At 49.0% G+C, this 21,328-nt stretch overlaps 1 protein-coding gene across 9 annotated transcripts in view; it reads right to left on the reverse strand.

Annotated features, from left to right (window-relative positions):
• Positions 1 to 21,328, reverse strand: part of TEX14 (testis expressed 14, intercellular bridge forming factor) — a 739,191-nt gene that overhangs the window by 520,214 nt on the left and 197,649 nt on the right. For all 9 annotated transcript variants that reach the window (XM_063953897.1, XM_063953895.1, XM_063953894.1 and 6 more), the window contains exon 5: positions 7,495 to 7,628. In XM_063953897.1, coding sequence (XP_063809967.1) covers positions 7,495 to 7,628 — 134 coding nt within the window. The remainder of the gene's footprint in view (positions 1 to 7,494; positions 7,629 to 21,328) is intronic.

Consider the following 21,328-nt stretch of genomic DNA (forward strand, 5'->3'; position numbering starts at 1 on the left):
AACACAGAGGGAGTGTGCCAGCTCACAACCCAGCGCCTATCCCGGTTCTGAAACTTTTTTATATAATGCCTCAGACCTGTTAGCGCTTTTATATCATAAATCCAGCACCAAATTAACTGTGCCCCCCCCCCCCTGTTTTGCACCCTGTTACTTGATACAGCAGTGTTGAGGAAGGACCAGTGTCTCTGCAGCTCTGTGAAGAGAAAATGGCGCTGATGAGAGCTGTGAGGGCTAAGCCACGCCCCCTTAATGGCGCGCTTCAGCCCCGCTATTTTTTCAATTATTTATACTGGCAGGGGTCCGGATTCAGTGCCTAGGCACTTAAATACCACATACCCAGTCTTAACATATGGATTTTATGCTGCCCAGGGCGACCCCCCTGCGCCCTGCACCCTGTAGTTCCACTGTGTGTGTGGGATCATGGCGCGCAGCGCGGCCACTGTGCGTTACCTCAAAGCCATCACTAAAGTTTTCTGATCTTCTTCTACTCACCCTTCTGACTTCTGGCTCTGTAAGGGGGGTGACGGCGGGCTCCGGGAACGAGCATCCAGGCGTACCTAGCGTTCAGACCCTCAGGAGCTAATGGTGTCCTGTAGCCTAAGAAGCAGAGCCTTGAAAATCACAGATGTAGGTCTGCTTCTCTCCCCTCAGTCCCACGATGCAGGGAGCCTGTTGCCAGCAGGTCTACCTGAAAATAATAAACCTAACAAAAGTCTTTTTTCAGAGAAACTCAGGAGTGCTCCTCAGTGTGCATCCAGTCTCACTGGGCACAGATTCTAAACTGGAGTCTAGAGGAGGGGCATAGAGGGAGGAGCCAGTTCACACCCCTTTTAAAGTCTTAAAGTGCCCATGTCTCCTGCGGATCCCGTGTATACCCCATGGTTCTTGAAGTGTCCCCAGCATCCTCTAGGACGTAAGGAGAAAAGTTTTGAATAGTAAACCTTGTTTTGCATATGAGGTGGAACTGGGACAATGACCTGTGACTTTTCCAATTTTCGGATGGCTTCCTGTAGGATAGCCCTGTCTGTTAGCAAAGTTGGCAAGCCTGATTTGAAAAATCGGGGAGGTGGGAGTTCTTGAAACTCCAGCCTGTACCCCTGGGGACACAATATCCTGTACCCAGGGATCCAGGCCGGACGACACTCAGACATGGCTGAAACCCCTGAGTCTTGCACTCACCGGCCCTTCCTCCAGGCTCTAACCCAATATTCCTCCACCAGGAAATCTCCTTTAGGGGTTATCATGCGTGCCACAAAAAACAGCGGTCCCACTTGCGATGTGGGGGCCACTGTGAAAGGGAAAAGTTCAAGCAGGAAGAAGACCTACTGTATTGGTGAATTTATCAAAATGGACTATTTCACCCACTGAATCTAAAGTTTTAAACAAAGGTCATACATTTATACCTAAAGCACCATTCGATGCTTTTGAATAGAAAAAGAAACTATGGAAATTCAATAGGAATCTCAAGTTGAAAGACTTTTTCCCTGAAACAGAGAATATATGAGGAATCCAGCAATTGCCCATAAAAAAGTACATCCACATTTGAACCACAGTCATTTAATTCCTCTATCAAGAGCTTCGTCCGCCTTTTGGACCATCAAGTTATGGGTGCTCAAAAAAGCAATAGGAATAAAATTCAATACAACATTTCCAAAGAAGAACATAAGGCACTACGCACTTTAAGCAAAGATAAATCTGTGGTCTTCAGGGCAGTGGACAAATGGGGCACCCATGTAATACAAGACACGGATGCATATTTACGGGAAATGTACAGCCAACTCAACTCACCTAATGTATACAGGAAAATACAAGTGGATCCAACAGAATCTTTTAAAACAGAATTAAATCAATTGTTGACAACAGGTGTTGCACAGGGGCTCATTACAAGGCCGATATCTGAACTTTAATGGAGCCTCGGAATAGGCCCACATCCACTCTCGACTGCAGAAAAAGCAGGAAACATCCCAGATGAAATTCCACCGCAGAAGATTGTCTGCTTTCACACCAAGAGACATATTTCTTCCAGATACAATGGTAATGTTTAGACGTTACCCCCTTTCTGGCTTGGATAATAGTCGTGATGACCTTGTCAGGAATCCATATTTTGGCTAGGATCAGCCGATCAACTTCCATGCCATTAAACGTAGCCGCAATAAGTCTTGATAGACGAACGGGCCCTGCTGCAGAAGATCCTCTTGAAGAGGCAGAGGCCACGCATCTTTGATCAGCATCTCGAGAAGATCCACATACCAGGCCCTTTGTGGCCAGTATGGAGCAATGAGGATTGCATGAACCTTTTCACTTTTTATTCTTTTTAGAATTCTTGGGATCAGAGGAAGTGGAGGAAACACGTACAGCAGCTGGTAAACCCACGGAGTTGTCAGGGCGTCCACCGCCACTGCCTGAGAGTCTCTCAACCTGGAACAATATCGCTTGAGCTTCTTGTTGAGTGGAGATGTTATCATGTCGATCTGTGGGTAACCCCACGACACGTCAGTCACTGGAACACCTCCGGATGAAGGCCCCATTCCCCCGGGTGCAGATCATGTCTGCTGAGGAAGTCTGCTTCCCAGTTGTCGTCTCGCGGAATGAAGACTGCCGACAACGCCATGGCATGTTTTTCCACCCAGAGGAGAATTCTTGACACCTCTGACATAGCGGTTCTGTTTTTCATTCCGACCTGTCAGTTTATGTACGTCAACCCCGTCACATTGTCCGACTGGAGCTGAATGGCCTGATTCTGAAGAAGATACGAGGCCTACAGAAGAGCATTGTAGATGGCTCTGAGTTCCAGGATGTTTATTGGAAGGATGACCTCCAAATTTGACCATCTTCCCTGAAACTGTATCCCTTGGGTGACTTTGCTACAACCTCTGAGACTTGCGTCTGTGGTTAGTAGAACCAAATTCTGAATTCAGAACCTCCGACCCTCGACTAGGTGAGAAGTTTGTAGCCACCACAGGAGGGATATCCTGGCTTTTGTCGACAGCCGAATCCTATGGTGCATGTGAAGATGCGATCCGGACCATCTGTCCAACAGATCTAATTGGGAGGGCCTCGCATGAAACCTTCCGTACTAAATTGCCTAGTAAGAGGCCACCATTTTTCCCAGAAGGCGTATGCAGAGATGCACCAAGATCCGAGTTGGCTTCAGGACAGCCTGAACCATCGACTGGATTATCACTGCCTTTTCCAAGGGAAGGAATACTTTCTGAGACTGTGTCCAGTATCATTCCCAGGAAATGAAACCTCTGTGTTGGTTCTAGGTGAGATATTGGTAGATTCAGAATCCACCCGTGATCCAGAAGTAATCTGGTTGAGAGACCAGTGCTCTCCAACATCTGCTCCCTGGACGGTGCCTTTATCAGAAGATCGTCCCGGTACGGAATTATGTCCACTCCTCGTTTGCGGAGAAGGAACATCATCTCTGCCATCACTTTGGTGAACACCCTCAGTGCCGTGGAGAGACCAAATGGCAGGGCCTGGAACTGGAAGTGACAGTGCTGCAGAGCAAACCGTAGATAAGCCTGATGAGGCGGCCAGATCAGAATGTGAAGGTACGCATCCTTGATATCCTGGGACACTAGGAATTCCCACTCATCGAGACCTGAGATCACCACTCTTAGACACTCCATCTTGAATTTGAACACTCGTAAGTACAGGTTTAACGAATTGAGGTTCAAAATCGGTCTTACCGAACCTTCCGGTTTCGGTACTACAAACAAGCTGGAAAACTAACCCTTGTTTAGTAGGTGAGGTGGAATTGGAACAATGACCTGGGTCTGTACCAGTTTTTGAATGGCATCCTGTAAGGTTATACTTAACTCTTGTAAAACTGGTAAGCCTGATTTGATGAATCTGTGAGGTGGGAACTCCAGTCTGAAGCCCTGGGACATAATGCGACTTAAAAATTTTAGCCGGGCTCCCACCCGCCAGTCATCCAGGCATCGCTGTCCACCATCATGCTGAAAGTTTTGAGGAAGCAGAGCCTGAGCCCTGTTCCTGTGTACCAACAGTCGCTGGTTTACCTCTAGAACCTCTGGCGGCGGTAGAAGGACCTCTGGCCTTGCCGCTAAACTTGGCAGTCCGAAAGGACTCTAAATTGGGTCCTGAGTAGGCCTCCCTAGCTGGGGTAGCTGCAGAGGGTAGGTATGTGGACTTACACGCAGTAGCCTTGGAGATCCATTTGTCTAGTTCATCTCCATATAAGGCCTCACCTGTGAAGGGTAGGCCTTCCACGGTTTTCCTGGAGTCCGCATCCGCAGTCCACTGGCATAGCCATAAGCCCCTTCGTGCCGACACTGCTATAGCTGTAGTGCGTGCATTAAGCAAGTCTATTTCTTTTATGGCTTCCACGATAAAGTTCGCAGAGTCCTGTATATGTTGCAGGAACAAGATAACATCCTCCTGAGGCAAGGTGTCTAAGCCTTCAATCAGGTTACCCGACCATTTAGCAATGGCTCTTGTAATCCACCCACATGCTATAGTGGGTCTCTGGGCCACCCCAGCAGCTGTATACAAAGATTTGAGCGTAGTCTCAATTATACGATCAGATGCGTATTTTAGGGAGGCTGCACCCGGGACAGGCAATACAATTTTTCGTGACAGCCTGGAGACTGATGCATCCACTATCGGTGGATTCACCCATTTTTTCCTATCCTCAGGAGGAAAAGGAAAAGATGAAAACAACCGTTTAGGGATTTGAAACTTCCTATCAGGATCAACCTACGGTTCTTCAAACAGGGTAATTAGTTCCTTTGACACAGGAAAAGTGGCTGAGGATGTCTTTTTTATATTAAAATAAGATTCCTCACTCTGTCACCTTATCAGGGATATTCAGAACTACTCTGATAGCCTCTATGAGCGCCTCTATTCCCTGTGAGAGTACCCTCCCCCACCTCTGAGTCCACCTCACCCTCCTCCATGTCTGACCCCTCATCATCAGAGTCAGACTGTAGGACATGGGCCAAAGTACGTTTTTGCGGACAAATGGCAGGGGACTGAGATGCTGGTTTGGGTACTGAGTCTCTTTTCGTAAACTCAGTCATAGATTGTCTTAAGTATTGCGTCTCTTTCTCATTCCGAGATAACTTAATAGAGATTGTGGAAATCATTCCCCTAATGGAGTTCAGCCATGCTGGCTCTGCTCCACTAGCCTGGAAAGGGATACTACACTGAGTACACACTAGTGAAACCCCTGGAAAAGAGGAACACTGTGCCTTACATGAAACACACTCTTTGCCTGACATACTTTAACAGTGACATCATACACACACAGGAAAAGGTTAAATGCCCAATTAACCCACAAAGAGCCCTTCCAGGGAGACACAGAGGGAGTATGGAACCAGCACACGGCGCCCTTAATGCTCATGCCAAGCTTAGCCGGGTCGCAGACTAAAAGTACCTAGATTAGGGACTTAGTACACTAATTATCGCTTTCCCCTGCTATGACCCCCTGCTAATGCTGAGGTAATCTGGATTCTCTCCGGAGGAGCTGCACGCCCCTGTCAGTCAGCGTCTGTGTCTGCTGCAGAGGGAAAATGGCAATGGTGACCTCCTGGATCCGCTCATAGTGAAGCACTGCCCCTTCAATGGTGCACGGTCTTCCCGCTCTTTTTAATACTTGCTGTATGTGTCTATGTGCATAAAATGGAGACAGACTCCTTTTATGGCTTTGTTGCCTGTCTGGGTACTGTGTTCGCTCTTCAGCATCTGTGTCCTTACACAGCGGGAGCCGCAGTCCGCCCCGTTTAGAAGCCGTGCGTCTCCGTACCCTCATGCCGCCATAATGGCCAGCGACACACTAACCAGGACGCCGGTTTAGTACTCCCCACTCTTCATTCTTCTGACTCTGATAGAGGCTGCGGCGTGCTGCGGGAATGTACGCTCGCCATGGTGGTGATTGTGAATAGTAACCTCAGGAGCTAGCGTCCTGTCAGCGGGGAACGGGACCATTAACCTTGAGAGAGGTGGGGCCGTTCCCCCCACCAAAGTCCCACGAATCAGGTAGCGTGGTGCCATCAAGTCCAGCCTGAAAATAACAAACTTAGAAAATAAATGCAGAAAACTCTTCAGGAGCTTCCATAGATGTGACCGGCCCCTCCGGGCACATTTTCTAAAGGGAGTCTGGTAGGAGGGGCATAGAGGGAGGAGCCAGTGCACACTATCAATTTCTTAAAGTGCTCATGGCTCCTAGTGGAGCCGTCTATAACCCATGGTAATAAATGGATTCCCAGTATCCCTTAGGACGTAAGAGAAAATACATGGATCCGACGGTTATGTTGAGACCCTACTCCTAGCATTAGGTTGCTGCAATCACCCCATTTTGTGTCATCTCTTCTAGGCGTGACCTATTGCACCCAAAGGTATTCCTACATAGGGCCCAATTCAGACCTAATCGCTGCTGTGCATTTTCGCACAGCAGCCGATCAGGTCTGAACTGCGCATGCGCCGCAGTGCGCCGGCGCATGCCAGACAGCCGACGGCCATTTCAGCCCTGCGATCACCTCTGCCTGATTGACAGGCAGAGGCAGTCACTGGGCAGGAGGGGGCGGGCCGGCGGCGTTTGGCCGCCATTTTAGGGGCGCGGTCCGGGCAACGCATGACGTGCCCGGACCCTATGGGGGGCGGGTTACGGCCTCTGCATGATGTCTAACACATTGACCCGGACAGCGATGAGTAGCTGGATCCTTTTAAATATCAAATCTCCAATGAGGATAATGGATATGAAATGTGATAAAATGATAAAGTGATAATTTTATCACATTTGATATCCATGATCCTTATTGGAGGTTTGATATTTAAAAGGATCCAGCACCCACAAGGGAGAGGTTACATCCAATTGCACCGTTTATCCCTGAGGGAGTCATTTAGGGGACCCCCAAACCCTCCCTGAAGCTTGCTCTAGGTCCTATACAGCGCCACATTTACCCCCATCTCCCACAAAAAGCGATGAGTAGCTCCCTGCCAGCGCACATGAGCTGCGCTGGTGGGGAGCTATTCTTCAAGTACAAAAGCATCGCCGCTGTGCGATGCTTATGTACTTGTGCGGCGGGGTAGGGCCTGACATGCAGGCGGGCTAGCCTGGCCCCTGTGCTGGGCATCCCCCCGTATGTCATGGAAGGTGATCGTAGATGTGCTAAATTTAGCACATCTACGATCAGGTCTGAATTAGGCCCATAGTGCGACAAGCACGGCTGCCTTGTCTGGTACCTTTTGTGGGTGGAATAGATAACCTGTGGAATTTATTATGCCTACTCTCTAGGTTCTCTTTTTATTTATGGGTGGGGTTTTTTTTGCTAATGCTACTAATACTTAATCCTTTGTAGCATGTGCTATGGGTTTTTTTCTGTCTGTAAAGTGCCTTGAGTCCTGTGGGAGAAACAGCGCAATTTATATAAAATTATCATCATTATTATTAATATTCCATTAGCGAGAACAAATACTGTAAAGCTGACTTTCTGATTCAACAGTGAAATGCCAACAAGTGCATACCTTGGTGAAAGTAGATCAATTAGTGATGGAGTAAAAACGAGTTCCTGTGATGTGGCAATCCTCATAGGCTTCAAAGGATAACAGTGGATTAGAGCTTGCATGTGTAGAGAGCAGCGATCAATGAATTTAAGCATCTGCAATAAAAAAATTTAAAAAAAGTGAAGTATTTTATGTTATGTTTGTGATATCAACAAAACATCAGGAGGAATACATTCAAATGGTTATTGGGTATAGCTACAAGAACTCATTAAAACCTGATGATATACTTTAATAAAAATAAAATGTGGGCAGTACATTTATTCAGAAATGCGCTTTTATGACTGTAACACACATACGAGGGGTGTGCAATAAGTTTTCGGAGGCACAGAACCGTATAGTAGCAGCACTGATTACCGAAGAAGTCAGCATGTTCATTTCCTTCATGAACTTGTTATGAAGCTCAACGGAAGCCACTGGAGAACCATGATCTTCTACGACTACAAGAGTGGTTTCTGACAGCCGGAAAATTTTGACCAACTGCAAGCGGCATTTGTCAAGGAAACACTGGGATGCGGTCAATTTACCTACAATCAAAATCACGACAACCATTGACCGAAGGTCAAAATCCCAACATGGACAAAAAAATAAGATTTTACTCACCGGTAAATCTATTTCTCGTAGTCCGTAGTGGATGCTGGGGACTCCGTAAGGACCATGGGGAATAGACGGGCTCCGCAGGAGACTGGGCACTCTATAAGAAAGATTTGGTACTATCTGGTGTGCACTGGCTCCTCCCTCTATGCCCCTCCTCTAGACCTCAGTTAGGATACTGTGCCCGGAAGAGCTGACACAATAAGGAAGGATTTTTTGAATCCCGGGTAAGACTCATACCAGCCACACCAATCACACCGTATAACTCGTGATACTATACCCAGTTAACAGTATGAAATATAACTGAGCCTCTCAACAGATGGCTCAATAATAACCCTTTAGTTAGGCAATAACTATATACAAGTATTGCAGACACTCCGCACTTGGGACGGGCGCCCAGCATCCACTACGGACTACGAGAAATAGATTTACCGGTGAGTAAAATCTTATTTTCTCTAACGTCCTAGTGGATGCTGGGGACTCCGTAAGGACCATGGGGATTATACCAAAGCTCCCAAACGGGCGGGAGAGTGCGGATGACTCTGCAGCACCGAATGAGAGAACTCAAGGTCCTCCTCAGCCAGGGTATCAAATTGTAGAATTTTGCAAACGTGTTTGCCCCTGACCAAGTAGCAGTTCGGCAAAGTTGTAAAGCCGAGACCCCTCGGGCAGCCGCCCAAGATGAGCCCACCTTCCGTGTGGAATGGGCTTTTACAGATTTAGGCTGCGGTAAGCCTACCGCAGAATGTGCCAGCTGAATAGTGCTACAAATCCAGCGCGCAATAGACTGCTTAGAAGCAGGAGCACCTATCTTGTTGGGTGCGTACAGGACAAAAAGCGAGTCAGTCTTTCTGACTCCAGCCGTCCTGGAAACAAAGTTTCAGGGCCCTGACTACATCCAGTAACTTGGAATCCTCCAAGTCCCCAGTAGCCGCAGGCACCACAATAGGTTGGTTCAAGTGAAAAGCAGATACCACCTTAGGGAGAAACTGGGGACGAGTCCTCAATTCTGTCCTATCCATATGAAAAATCAGATAAGGGCTTTTACAAGACAAAGCCGCCAATTCTGACACACGCCTGGCCGAAGCCAAGGTCAATAACATGACCACTTTCCACGTGAGATATTTCAGATCCACAGTTTTAAGTGGTTCAAACCAATGTGATTTTCAAACGCAGCCGCGGTAAGTCTTGGAACAGACAGGGCCCCTGCTGCAGCAGATCCTGTCTGAGCGGTAGAGGCCATGGGTCCTCTGATATCATTTCCTGAAGTTCCGGGTACCAAGCCCTTCTTGGCCAATCCGGAACCACGAGTATCGTTCTTACTCCTCGCCTTCTTATTATTCTCAGTACCTTTGGTATGAGAGGCAGAGGAGGGAACACATAAACCGACTGGTACACCCACGGTGTCACTAGAGCGTCCACAGCTATCGCCTGAGGGCCCCTTGACCTGGCGCAATATCTCTTTAGCTTTTTGTTGAGGCGGGACGCCATCATGTCCACCTGTGGCCTTTCTCAACGGTTTACCAACAGTAGGAAGACTTCTGGATGAAGTCCCCACTCTCCCGGGTGTAGGTCGTGTCTGCTGAGGAAGTCTGCTTCCCAGTTGTCCACTCCCGGAATGAACACTGCTGACAGTGCTAGTACGTGATTTTCCACCCATCGGAGAATCCTTGTGGCTTCTGCCATTGCCATCCTGCTTCTTGTGCCGCCCTGTCGGTTCACATGGGCGACTGCCGTGATGTTGTCTGACTGGATCAGTACCGGCTGGTTTTGAAGCAGGGGTCTTGCCTGACTTAGGGCATTGTAAATGGCCCTTAGTTCCAGAATATTTATATGTAGGGAAGTCTCCTGACTTGACCATAGTCCTTGGAAGTTTCTTCCCTGTGTGACTGCTCCCCAGCCTCGAAGGCTGGCATCCGTGGTCACCAGGACCCAGTCCTGTATGCCGAATCTGCGGCCCTCTAGAAGATGAGCACTCTGCAGCCACCACAGTAGAGACACCCTGGTCCTTGGAGACAGGGTTATCATTTGATGCATCTGAAGATGCGATCCCGACCACTTGTCCAAGAGGTCCCACTGGAAGGTCCTCGCATGGAACCTGCCGAATGGAATTGCTTCGTATGAAGCCACCATTTTTCCCAGGACTCGTGTGCAACGATGCACCGATACCCGTTTTGGTTTTAGGAGGTCTCTGACTAGAGATGACAGCTCCTTGGCTTTCTCCTGCGGGAGAAACACTTTTTTCAGTTCTGTGTCCAAAATCATCCCCAGGAACAGTAAGCGAGTGGAAGGAACCAGCTGTGGCTTTGGAATGTTCAGAATCCAGCCATGCTGTTGTAGCACCTCCTGAGATAGTGCTACTCCGACCAGTAACTGCTCCCTGGACCTCGCCTTTATAAGGAGATCGTTCAAGTATGGGATAATTAAAACTCCCTTTTTTCGAAGGAGTATCATCATTTCTGCCATTACCTTGGTAAACACCCTCGGTGCCGTGGACAGTCCAAACGGTAGTGTCTGGAATTGGTAATGGCAATCCTGTACCACAAATCTGAGGTACTCCTGCTGAGGAAGGTAAATAGGGACATGCAGGTAAGCATCCTTGATGTCCAGGGATACCATGTAATCCCCCTCGTCCAGGCTTGCAATAACCGCCCTGAGCGATTCCATCTTGAACTTGAATTTTTTTATGTAAGTGTTCAAGGATTTCAAATTTAAAATGGGTCTCACCGAACCGTCTGGTTTCGGTACCACAAACAGTGTGGAATAGTAGCCCCGGCCTTGTTAAAGTAGGGGTACCTTGACTATCACCTGCTGGGAATACAGCTTGTGAATGGCCTCTAGCACAGCCTCCCTGCCCGATGGAGTCGTCGGTAAGGCTGATTTGAGGAAACGGCGGGGGGGGCGGCGCCTCGAATTCCAGCTTGTACCCCTGAGATACTACTTGAAGGATCCAGGGATCCACCCGTGAGCGAGCCCACTGATCGCTGAAATTTTTGAGGCGGCCCCCCACCGTACCTGGCTCCGCCTGTGGAGCCCCACCGTCATGCGGCTGATTTGGAAGAAGCGGGGGAGGACTTTTGGTCCTGGGAACCGGCTGTGTGTTGCAGCTTTTTCCCCCTTCCTCTGCCTCTAGACAGAAAGGACCCGCCTTTTCCGCGCCTGTTTTTCTGGGGTCGAAAGGACTGTACTTGGTAATACGGTGCTTTCTTAGGCTGTGAGGGGACATGGGGCAAAAATGCAGACATCCCAGCCGTTGCTGTGGAAACAAGGTCTGAGAGACCGTCCCCGAATAACTCCTCACCCTTATAAGGCAAAACTTCCATGTGCCTTTTAGAATCTGCATCTCCTGTCCACTGCCGAGTCCATAAGCCTCTCCTAGCAGAGATGGACAAAGCACTTATTCTAGATGCCAGCCGGCAGATCTCCCTCTGTGCATCTCTCATGTATAAGACCGAGTCTTTTATATGCTCTATGGTTAGCAATATAGTGTCTCTGTCTAGGGTGTCAATATTTTCCGACAGGGAATCTGACCAAGCAGCAGCAGCACTGCACATCCAGGCTGAGGCAATAGCTGGTCTCAGTATAACACCAGTGTGTGTGTAAATAGAAAGCAGGAGGCTATCCTAAAATCTATCAGCAGGTTCCTTTAGGGCGGCCATATACGGAGACGGTAGTGCCACCTTTTTAGACAAACGTGTGAGCGCTTTATCCACCCTAGGGGGAGTTTCCCAACGTGACCTATCCTCAGACGAGAAAGGGAACGCCATTAGTAATTTTTTTGAAATCACCAATTTTTTATCGGAGAAAGCCCACGCTTCTTCACACACCTCATTCAATTCCTCAGATGGGGGAAAAAATAAGAATTTACTTACCGATAATTCTATTTCTCGTAGTCCGTAGTGGATGCTGGGGACTCCGTAAGGACCATGGGGAATAGCGGCTCCGCAGGAGACTGGGCACAAAAGTAAAGCTTTAGAACTACCTGGTGTGCACTGGCTCCTCCCCCTATGACCCTCCTCCAAGCCTCAGTTAGGATACTGTGCCCGGACGAGCGTACACAATAAGGAAGGATTTTGAATCCCGGGTAAGACTCATACCAGCCACACCAATCACACCATATAACTTGTGATCTAAACCCAGTTAACAGCATGATAACAGAGGAGCCTCTAGAAAAGATGGCTCACTACAGCAATAACCCGATTTTTTGGTAACAATAACTATGTACCAGTATTGCAGACAATCCGCACTTGGGATGGGCGCCCAGCATCCACTACGGACTACGAGAAATAGAATTATCGGTAAGTAAATTCTTATTTTCTCTAACGTCCTAAGTGGATGCTGGGGACTCCGTAAGGACCATGGGGATTATACCAAAGCTCCCAAACGGGCGGGAGAGTGCGGATGACTCTGCAGCACCAAATGAGAGAACTCCGGGTCCTCCTCAGCCAGGGTATCAAATTTGTAGAATTTTACAAACGTATTTGCTCCTGACCAAGTAGCTGCTCGGCAAAGTTGTAAAGCCGAGACCCCTCGGGCAGTCGCCCAAGATGAGCCCACCTTCCTTGTGGAATGGGCTTTTACAGATTTTGGCTGTGGCAGGCCTGCCACAGAATGTGCAAGCTGAATTGTACTACAAATCCAACGAGCAATAGTCTGCTTAGAAGCAGGAGCACCCAGCTTGTTGGGTGCATACAGAATAAACAACGAGTCAGATTTTCTGACTCCAGCCGTCCTGGAAACCAATATTTCCAAGGCTCTGACAACGTCTAGCAACTTGGAGTCCTCCAAGTCCCTAGTAGCCGCAGGCACCACAATTGGTTGATTCAGGTGAAACGCTGAAAACCACCTTAGGGAGAAACTGAGGACAAGTCCCCAATTCCGCCCTGTCCGAATGGAAAATCAGATGAGGGCTTTTACAGGATAAAGCCGCCAATTCTGACACGCACCTGGCCCAGGCCAGGGCCAACAGCATGACCACTTTCCATGTGAGATATTTTAACTCCACATATTTAAGTGGTTCAAACCAATGTGACTTTTGGAACCCAAAAACTACATTTAGATCCCAAGGTGCCACTGGAGGCACAAAAGGAGGCTGTATATACAGTACCCCTTTCACAAACGTCTGAACTTCAGGGACTGAAGCTAGTTCTTTTTGGAAGAAAATTGACAGGGCCGAAATTTGAACCTTAATGGACCCCCATTTCAGGCCCATAGACACTCCTGTTTGCAGGAAATGTAGGAATCGACCTAGTTGAAAATTCCTCCGTCGGGGCCTTACTGGCCTCGCACCACGCAACATATTTTCGCCAAATGCGGTGATAATGTTTTGCGGTTATATCTTTCCTGGCTTTGATCAGGATAGGGATGACTTCATCCGGAATGCCTTTTTCCTTCAGGATCCGGCGTTCAACCGCCCTGCCGTTAAACGCAGTCGCGGTAAGTCTTGGAACAGACAGGGTCCTTGCTGGAGCAGGTCCCTTCTTAGAGGTAGAGGCCACGGATCCTCCGTGAGCATCTCTTGAAGTTCCGGTTACCAAGTCCTTCTTGGCCAATCCGGAGCCACGAATATAGTGCTTACTCCTTTCCATCTTATAATTCTCAGTACCTTGGTTATGAGAGGCAGAGGAGGGAACACATACACTGACTGGTACACCCACTGTGTTACCAGAGCGTCTACAGCTATTGCCTGAGGGTCCCTTGACCTGGCGCAATACTTGTCGAGTTTTATAAACATGTGGAAGACTTCTGGGTGAAGTCCCCACTCTCCCGGGTGGAGGTCGTGTCTGCTGAGGAAGTCTGCTTCCCAGTTGTCAACTCCCGGAATGAATACTGCTGACAGTGCTATCACATGATTTTCCGCCCAGCGAAGAATCCTTGCAGCTTCTGCCATTGCCCTTCTGCTTCTTGTGTCACCCTGTCTGTTTACGTGGGTGACTGCCGTGATGTTGTCCGAATGGACCAACTCCGGGTGACCTTGAAGCAGAGGTCTTGCTGAGCTTAGAGTATTGTAAATGGCTCTTAGCTTCAGGATATTTATGTGAAGTGATGTCTCCAGGCTTGACCATAAGCTCTGGAAATTCCTTCCCTGTGTGACTGCTCCCCAGCCTCGCAGGCTGGCATCCGTGGTCACCAGGACCCAGTCCTGAATGTGCGGCCCTCTAGAAGATGAGCACTCTGCAACCACCACAGGAGAGACACCCTTGTGCTTGGTGACAGGGTTATCCGCTGATGCATCTGAAGATGCGACCCAGACCATTTGTCCAGCAGGTCCCACTGGAAAGTTCTTGCGTGGAATCTGCCGCATGGGATTGCTTCATAGGAAGCCACCATTTTTTTCAGAACCATCTCATTGATGTACTGAGACTTGGCTCGGTTATAGGAGGTTCCCGACTAGCTCGGATAACTCCCTGACTTTCTCCTCCGGGAGAAACACCTTTTTCTGAACTGTGTCCAGGATCATTCCTAAGAACAGAAGACGAGTCGTCGGAATCAGCTGCGATTTTGGAATATTGAGAATCCAACCGTGCTGCCGCAACACTACCTGAGATAGTGCTACACCGACCTCCAACTGTTCCCTGGATCTTACCCTTATCAGGGAATCGTCCAAATAAGGGATAACTAAAATTCCCTTCCTTCGAAGGAGTATCATCATTTCGGCCATTACTTTGGTAAAGACCCGGGGTGCCGTGGACCATCCATACGGCAGCGTCTGAAACTGATAGTGACAGTTCTGTACCATAAACCTGAGGTACCCTTGGTGAGAAGGGTAAATTGGGACATGAAGGTAAGCATCCTTGATGTACCGAGACATCATGTAGTCCTCTTCTTCCAGGTTCGCAATCACTGCTCTGAGTGACTCAATCTTGAATTTGAACCTCTGTATGTAAGTGTTCAAAGATTTTAGATTTAGAATCGGTCTCACCGAGCCGTCCGGCTTCGGTACCACAGCAGTGTGGAATAATACCCCTTTCCCTGTTGCAGGAGGGGTACCTTGATTATCACCTGCTGGGAATACAGCTTGTGAATGGCTTCCAAAATTGTCTCCCTGTCAGAAGGAGACATCGGTAAAGCCGACTTTAGGAAACGGCGAGGGGGAGACGTCTCGAATTCCAATTTGTACCCCTGAGATATCACCTGAAGGATCCAGGGGTCTACTTGCGAGTGAGCCCACTGCGCGCTGAAATTCATTGAGACGGGCCCCCACCGTGCCTGATTCTGCTTGTAAAGCCCCAGCGTCATACTGAGGGCTTGGCAGAGGCGGGAGAGGGTTTCTGTTCCTGGGAACTGGCTGATTTCTGCAGCCTTTTTCCTCTCCCTCTGTCACGGGGCAGAAATGAGGAACCTTTTGCCCGCTTGCCCACGAAAAGACTGCGCCTGATAATACGGCGTCTTCTCATGTTGAGAGGCGACCTGGGGTACAAACGTGGATTTCCCAGCTGTTGCCGTGGCCACCAGGTCTGAAAGACCGACCCCAAATAACTCATCCCCTTAATAAGGCAATACTTCCAAATGCCGTTTGGAATCCGCATCACCTGACCACTGTCGTGTCCATAACCCTCTACTGGTAGAAATGGACAACGCACTTAGACTTGATGCCAGTCGGCAAATATTCCGCTGTGCATCACGCATATATAGAAATGCATCTTTTAAATGCTCTATAGGCAATAATATACTGTCCCTATCTAGGGTATCAATATTTTCAGTCAGGGAATCCGACCACGCCAACCCAGCACTGCACATCCAGGCTGAGGCGATTGCTGGTCGCAGTATAACACCAGTATGTGTGTAAATACCTTTTAGGATGCCCTCCTGCTTTCTATCAGCAGGATCCTTAAGGGCGGCCATCTCAGGAGAGGGTAGAGCCCTTGTTCTTACAAGCGTGTGAGCGCTTTATCCACCCTAGGGGGTGTTTCCCAACGCACCCTAACCTCTGGCGGGAAAGGATATAATGCCAATAACATTTAAGAAATTATCAGTTGTTATCGGGGGAAAACCACGCATCATCACACACCTCATTTAATTTCTCAGATTCAGGAAAACTACAGGTAGTTTTTCCTCACCGAACATAATACCCCTTTTTGGTGGTATTCGTATTATCAGAAATGTGTAAAACATTTTTCATTGCCTCAATCATGTAACATGTGGCCCTACTGGAAGTCACATTTGTCTCTTCACCGTCGACACTGGAGTCAGTATCCGTGTCGGCGTCTATATCTGCCATCTGAGGAAACGGGCGCTTTAGAGCCCCTGACGGCCTATGAGACGTCTGGACAGGCACAAGCTGAGTAGCCGGCTGTCTCATGTCAACCACTGTCTTTTAGACAGAGCTGACACTGTTACGTAATTCCTTCCAACAGTTCATCCACTCAGGTGTCGACCCCCTAGGGGGTGACATCACTATTACAGGCAATCTGCTCCGTCTCCACATCATTTTTCTCCTCATACATGTCGACACAAACGTACCGACATACAGCACACACACAGGGAATGCTCTGATAGAGGACAGGACCCCACTAGCCCTTTGGGGAGACAGAGGGAGAGTTTGCCAGCACACACCAGAGCGCTATATATATATATAGGGATAACCTTATATAAGTGTTTTTTCCACTTATAGCTGCTGTATCTTTAATACTGCGCGTAATTAGTGCCCCCCTTCTCTTTTTTAACCCTTTCTGTAGTGTAGTGACTGCAGGGGAGAGCCAGGGAGCTTCCCTCCAACGGAGCTGTGAGGGAAAATGGCGCCAGTGTGCTGAGGAGATAGGCTCCGCCCCCTTATCGGCGGCCTTATCTCCCGTTTTTCTATGTATTCTGGCAGGGGTTAAATTCATCCATATAGCCCAGGAGCTATATGTGATGCATTTTTTGCCATCCAAGGTGTTTTTATTGCGTCTTAGGGCGCCCCCCCCCCCCCAGCGCCCTGCACCCTCAGTGACCGGAGTGTGAAGTGTGCTGAGAGCAATGGCGCACAGCTGCAGTGCTGTGCGCTACCTTGTTGAAGACAGGACGTCTTCTGCCGCCGATTTTCCGGACCTCTTCTGTCTTCTGGCTCTGTAAGGGGGCCGGCGGCGCGGCTCTGGGACCCATCCATGGCTGGGCCTGTGATCGTCCCTCTGGAGCTAATGTCCAGTAGCCTAAGAAGCCCAATCCACTCTGCACGCAGGTGAGTTCGCTTCTTCTCCCCTTAGTCCCTCGATGCAGTGAGCCTGTTGCCAGCAGGTCTCACTGAAAATAAAAAACCTAAAACTAAACTTTTCACTAAGCAGCTCAGGAGAGCCACCTAGTGTGCACCCTTCTCGTTCGGGCACAAAAATCTAACTGAGGCTTGGAGGAGGGTCATAGGGGGAGGAGCCAGTGCACACCAGGTAGTTCTAAAGCTTTACTTTTGTGCCCAGTCTCCTGCGGAGCCGCTATTCCCCATGGTCCTTACGGAGTCCCCAGCATCCACTTAGGACGTTAGAGAAACTATAGGTAGTTTTTTCTCTCCAAACATAATACCCTTCTTTGAGGTACCCGGGTTTATATCAGTAAGGTGTAATACCTCTTTCATTACCTCAATCATGCCACAAATGGCCCTAGTGGACATTAAATTTGACTCATCGTCGTCGACACTTGCATCAGTATCCGTGTCGACATCTGTGTCTGCCATCTGAGGTAGTGGTCGTTTCAGGGCCCCTGACGGCCTTTGAATCGTCTGGGCAGGCACGAGCTGAGAAGCCGGCTGTCCCGCATTTGGCATGTCGTCAAATTTTTTATGTAAGGAGTCGACACTTGCACGTAATTCCTTCCATAAATCCATCCACTCAGGTGTCTGCCCCGCAGGGGGTGACATCACATTAATAGGCATCTGCTCCGCCTCCACATAAGTCTCCTCATCAAACATGTCGCCACAGCCGTACCGACACACCGCACACACACAGGGAATGCTCTTACAAGGAGACAGGACCCCACAAAAGCTCTTTGGGGAGACAGAGAGAAAGTATGCCAGCACACACCAGAGCGCTATAATAATACAGGGACTAACTGAATTATGACCCTTTATAGCTGCTTATTATATTAAACTGCGCCCAAATTTAGTGCCCCCCTCTCTTTTTTACCCTTTCCGTAGTGTAGACTGCAGGGGAGAGTCAGGGAGCTTCCTTCCAGCGGAACTGTGAGGGAATAATGGCGCCAGTGTGCTGAGGGAGAAGGCTCCGCCCCTTTTTCGGCGGCCTTTCTCCCGCTTTTTTCTGTAATTCTGGCAGGGGTAATTACCACATATATAGCCTCTGGGACTATATATTGTGGTTATTTTTGCCAGCCAAGGTGATATTATTGCTGCTCAGGGCGCCCCCCCCCAGCGCCCTGCACCCTCAGTGACCGGAGTGTGAAGTGTGTATGAGGAGCAATGGCGCACAGCTGCAGTGCTGTGCGCTACCTTGGTGAAAACTGATGTCTTCTGCCGCCGATTTTCCGGACCATCTTCATGCTTCTGGCTCTGTAAGGGGGACGGCGGCGCGGCTTCGGGAACGAACACCAAGGACGAGTCCTGTGGTCGATCCCTCTGGAGCTAATGGTATCCAGTAGCCTAAGAAGCCCAAGCTAGCTGCAAGCAGGTAGGTTCGCTTCTTCTCCCCTTAGTCCCACGATGCAGTGAGCCTGTTGCCAGCAGGTCTCACTGTAAAATAAAAAACCTAATTTTAAATTTTCTTTCTAGCAGCTCAGGAGAGCTCCTAGTGTGCAACCAGCTCTGGCCGGGCACACAAATCTAACTGAGGTCTGGAGGAGGGGCAAAGAGGGAGGAGCCAGTGCACACCAGATAGTACCAAATCTTTCTTATAGAGTGCCCAGTCTCCTGCAGAGCCCGTCTATTCCCCATGGTCCTTACGGAGTCCCCAGCATCCACTAGGACGTTAGAGAAAATAAGATTTTAAACCTACCGGTAAATCTATTTCTCCTAGTCCGTAGAGGATGCTGGGGACTCCGTAAGGACCATGGGGTATAGACGGGCTCCGCAGGAGATAGGGCACCTAAAAGAATTTTGACTATGGGTGTGCACTGGCTCCTCCCTCTATGCCCCTCCTCCAGACCTCAGTTAGAGAACTGTGCCCAGAGGAGATGGACACTACAAGGCAGGATTTGGAAATCCAAGGGCAAGATTCATACCAGCCCACACCAATCATACCATGTAACCTGGATCATACATAACCAGTTAACCGTATGAACAAAAAACAGCAACGGTCCAAGACCGATTCCAACTGTAACATAACCCTTATGTAATCAACAACTATATACAAGTCTTGCAGAGTTTCCGCACTGGGACGGGCGCCCAGCATCCTCTACGGACTAGGAGAAATAGATTTACCGGTAGGTTTAAAATCTTATTTTCTCTTACGTCCTAGAGGATGCTGGGGACTCCGTAAGGACCATGGGGTTTATACCAAAGCATCCAATCGGGTGGGAGAGTGCGTATGACTCTGCAGCACCGACTGAGCAAACGCTAGGTCCTCATCAGCCAGGGTATCAAACTTGCAGAATTTAGCAAAAGTGTTTGACCCCGACCAAGTCGCCGCTCGGCAAAGTTGTAATGCCGAGACGCCTCGGGCAGCCGCCCAAGAAGAGCCCACCTTCCTAGTGGAATGGGCCTTAACCGAATTTGGTACCGGCAATCCAGCCGTAGAGTGAGCCTGCTGAATCGTATTACAGATCCAGCGAGCAATAGTCTGCTTCGAAGCAGGTGCGCCAATCTTATTGGCCGCATACAGGACAAACAGGGCCTTTGTTTTCCTAATTCTATCCGTCCTGGCTACATAAATCTTTAAGGCCCTGACAACGTCCAGGGAACTGGAATCCTCCAGGTCACTTGTAGCCACAGACACCACAATAGGTTGATTCACATGGAATGAAGAAACCACCTTAGGCAAAAACTGCGGACGTGTCCTCAATTCAGCTCGATCCACATGAAAAATCAAGTAGGGGCTTTTGTGTGACAAAGCCGCCAATTCTGATACTCGCCTTGCCGATGCCAAGGCCAACAACATGACCACCTTCCAAGTAAGAAATTTCACCTTGTTAAGCGGTTCAAATCAGTGTGATTTTAGGAACTGCAACACCACGTTGAGGTCCCATGGTGCCACTGGAGGCACAAAAGGGGGCTGGATGTGCAGCACTCCCTTTACAAACGTCTTGACTTCTGGGAGAGAAGCCAATTCCTTCTGAAAGAATATAGATAAGGCCGAAATCTGCACCTTAATGGAGCCTAACTTTAGGCCCATATCCACTCCTGTTTGTAGAAAATGTAGAAAACGACCCAGCTGAAAATCTTCCGTAGAAGCATTCTTGGTTTCACACCCAGATACATATTTCCTCCAGATACGGTGATAGTGCTTCGCCGTTACCTCTTTCCTAGCTTTGATTAGAGTAGGGATGACTTCCCCCGGAATACCTTTCCTAGCTAGGATTTGGTGTTCAACCGCCATGCCGTCAAACCGCGGTAAGTCTTGGAACACGCAGGGCCCCTGTTGCAACAGGTCCTCCCTGGGAGGAAGAGGCCACGGATCTTCTGTAATCATTTCCTGAAGATCTGAATACCAGGCCCTTCGAGGCCAATCTGGGACAATGAGTATTGATTGCGCTCTTGTTCGTCTTATTATTCTCAATATTTTTGAGATAAGTGAAAGCAGAGGGAACACATAGACCGACTGAAACACCCACGGTGTCACCAGGGCGTCCACCGCCACTGCCTGAGGGTCCCTCGATCTGGAACAATACGTCCGAAACTTTCTGTTGAGGCGTGACGCCATCATGTCTATTTGAGGAAGTCCCCAACAACTTGTTACCTCTGTAAAGACCTCTTGATGAAGTCCCCATCCTCCTGGATGGAGATCGTGCCTGGTGAGGAAGTCTGCCTCCCAGTTGTCTACTCCCGGAATGAAGACCGCTGACAGAGCGCTTACATGATTTTCCGCCCAGCGGAGAATCCTGGTGGCTTCTGCCATTGCTGCTCTGCTCCTTGTCCCGCCCTGGCGGTTTACATGCGCCACGGCTGTGACGTTGTCTGACTGGATCAGAATGGGTAGATTGCGAAGAAGATTCTCCGCTTGTTGCAGGCCGTTGTATATGGCCCTTAATTCCAGCACATTGATGTGTAGACAAGCCTCCTGGCTTGACCATAGCCCCTGAAAATGTTTTCCTTGTGTGACTGCTCCCCATCCTCGGAGGCTTGCGT

The sequence above is a fragment of the Pseudophryne corroboree genome, chromosome 2, assembly GCF_028390025.1.
Source record: "Pseudophryne corroboree isolate aPseCor3 chromosome 2, aPseCor3.hap2, whole genome shotgun sequence".
Classification (NCBI taxonomy): domain Eukaryota; kingdom Metazoa; phylum Chordata; class Amphibia; order Anura; family Myobatrachidae; genus Pseudophryne; species Pseudophryne corroboree.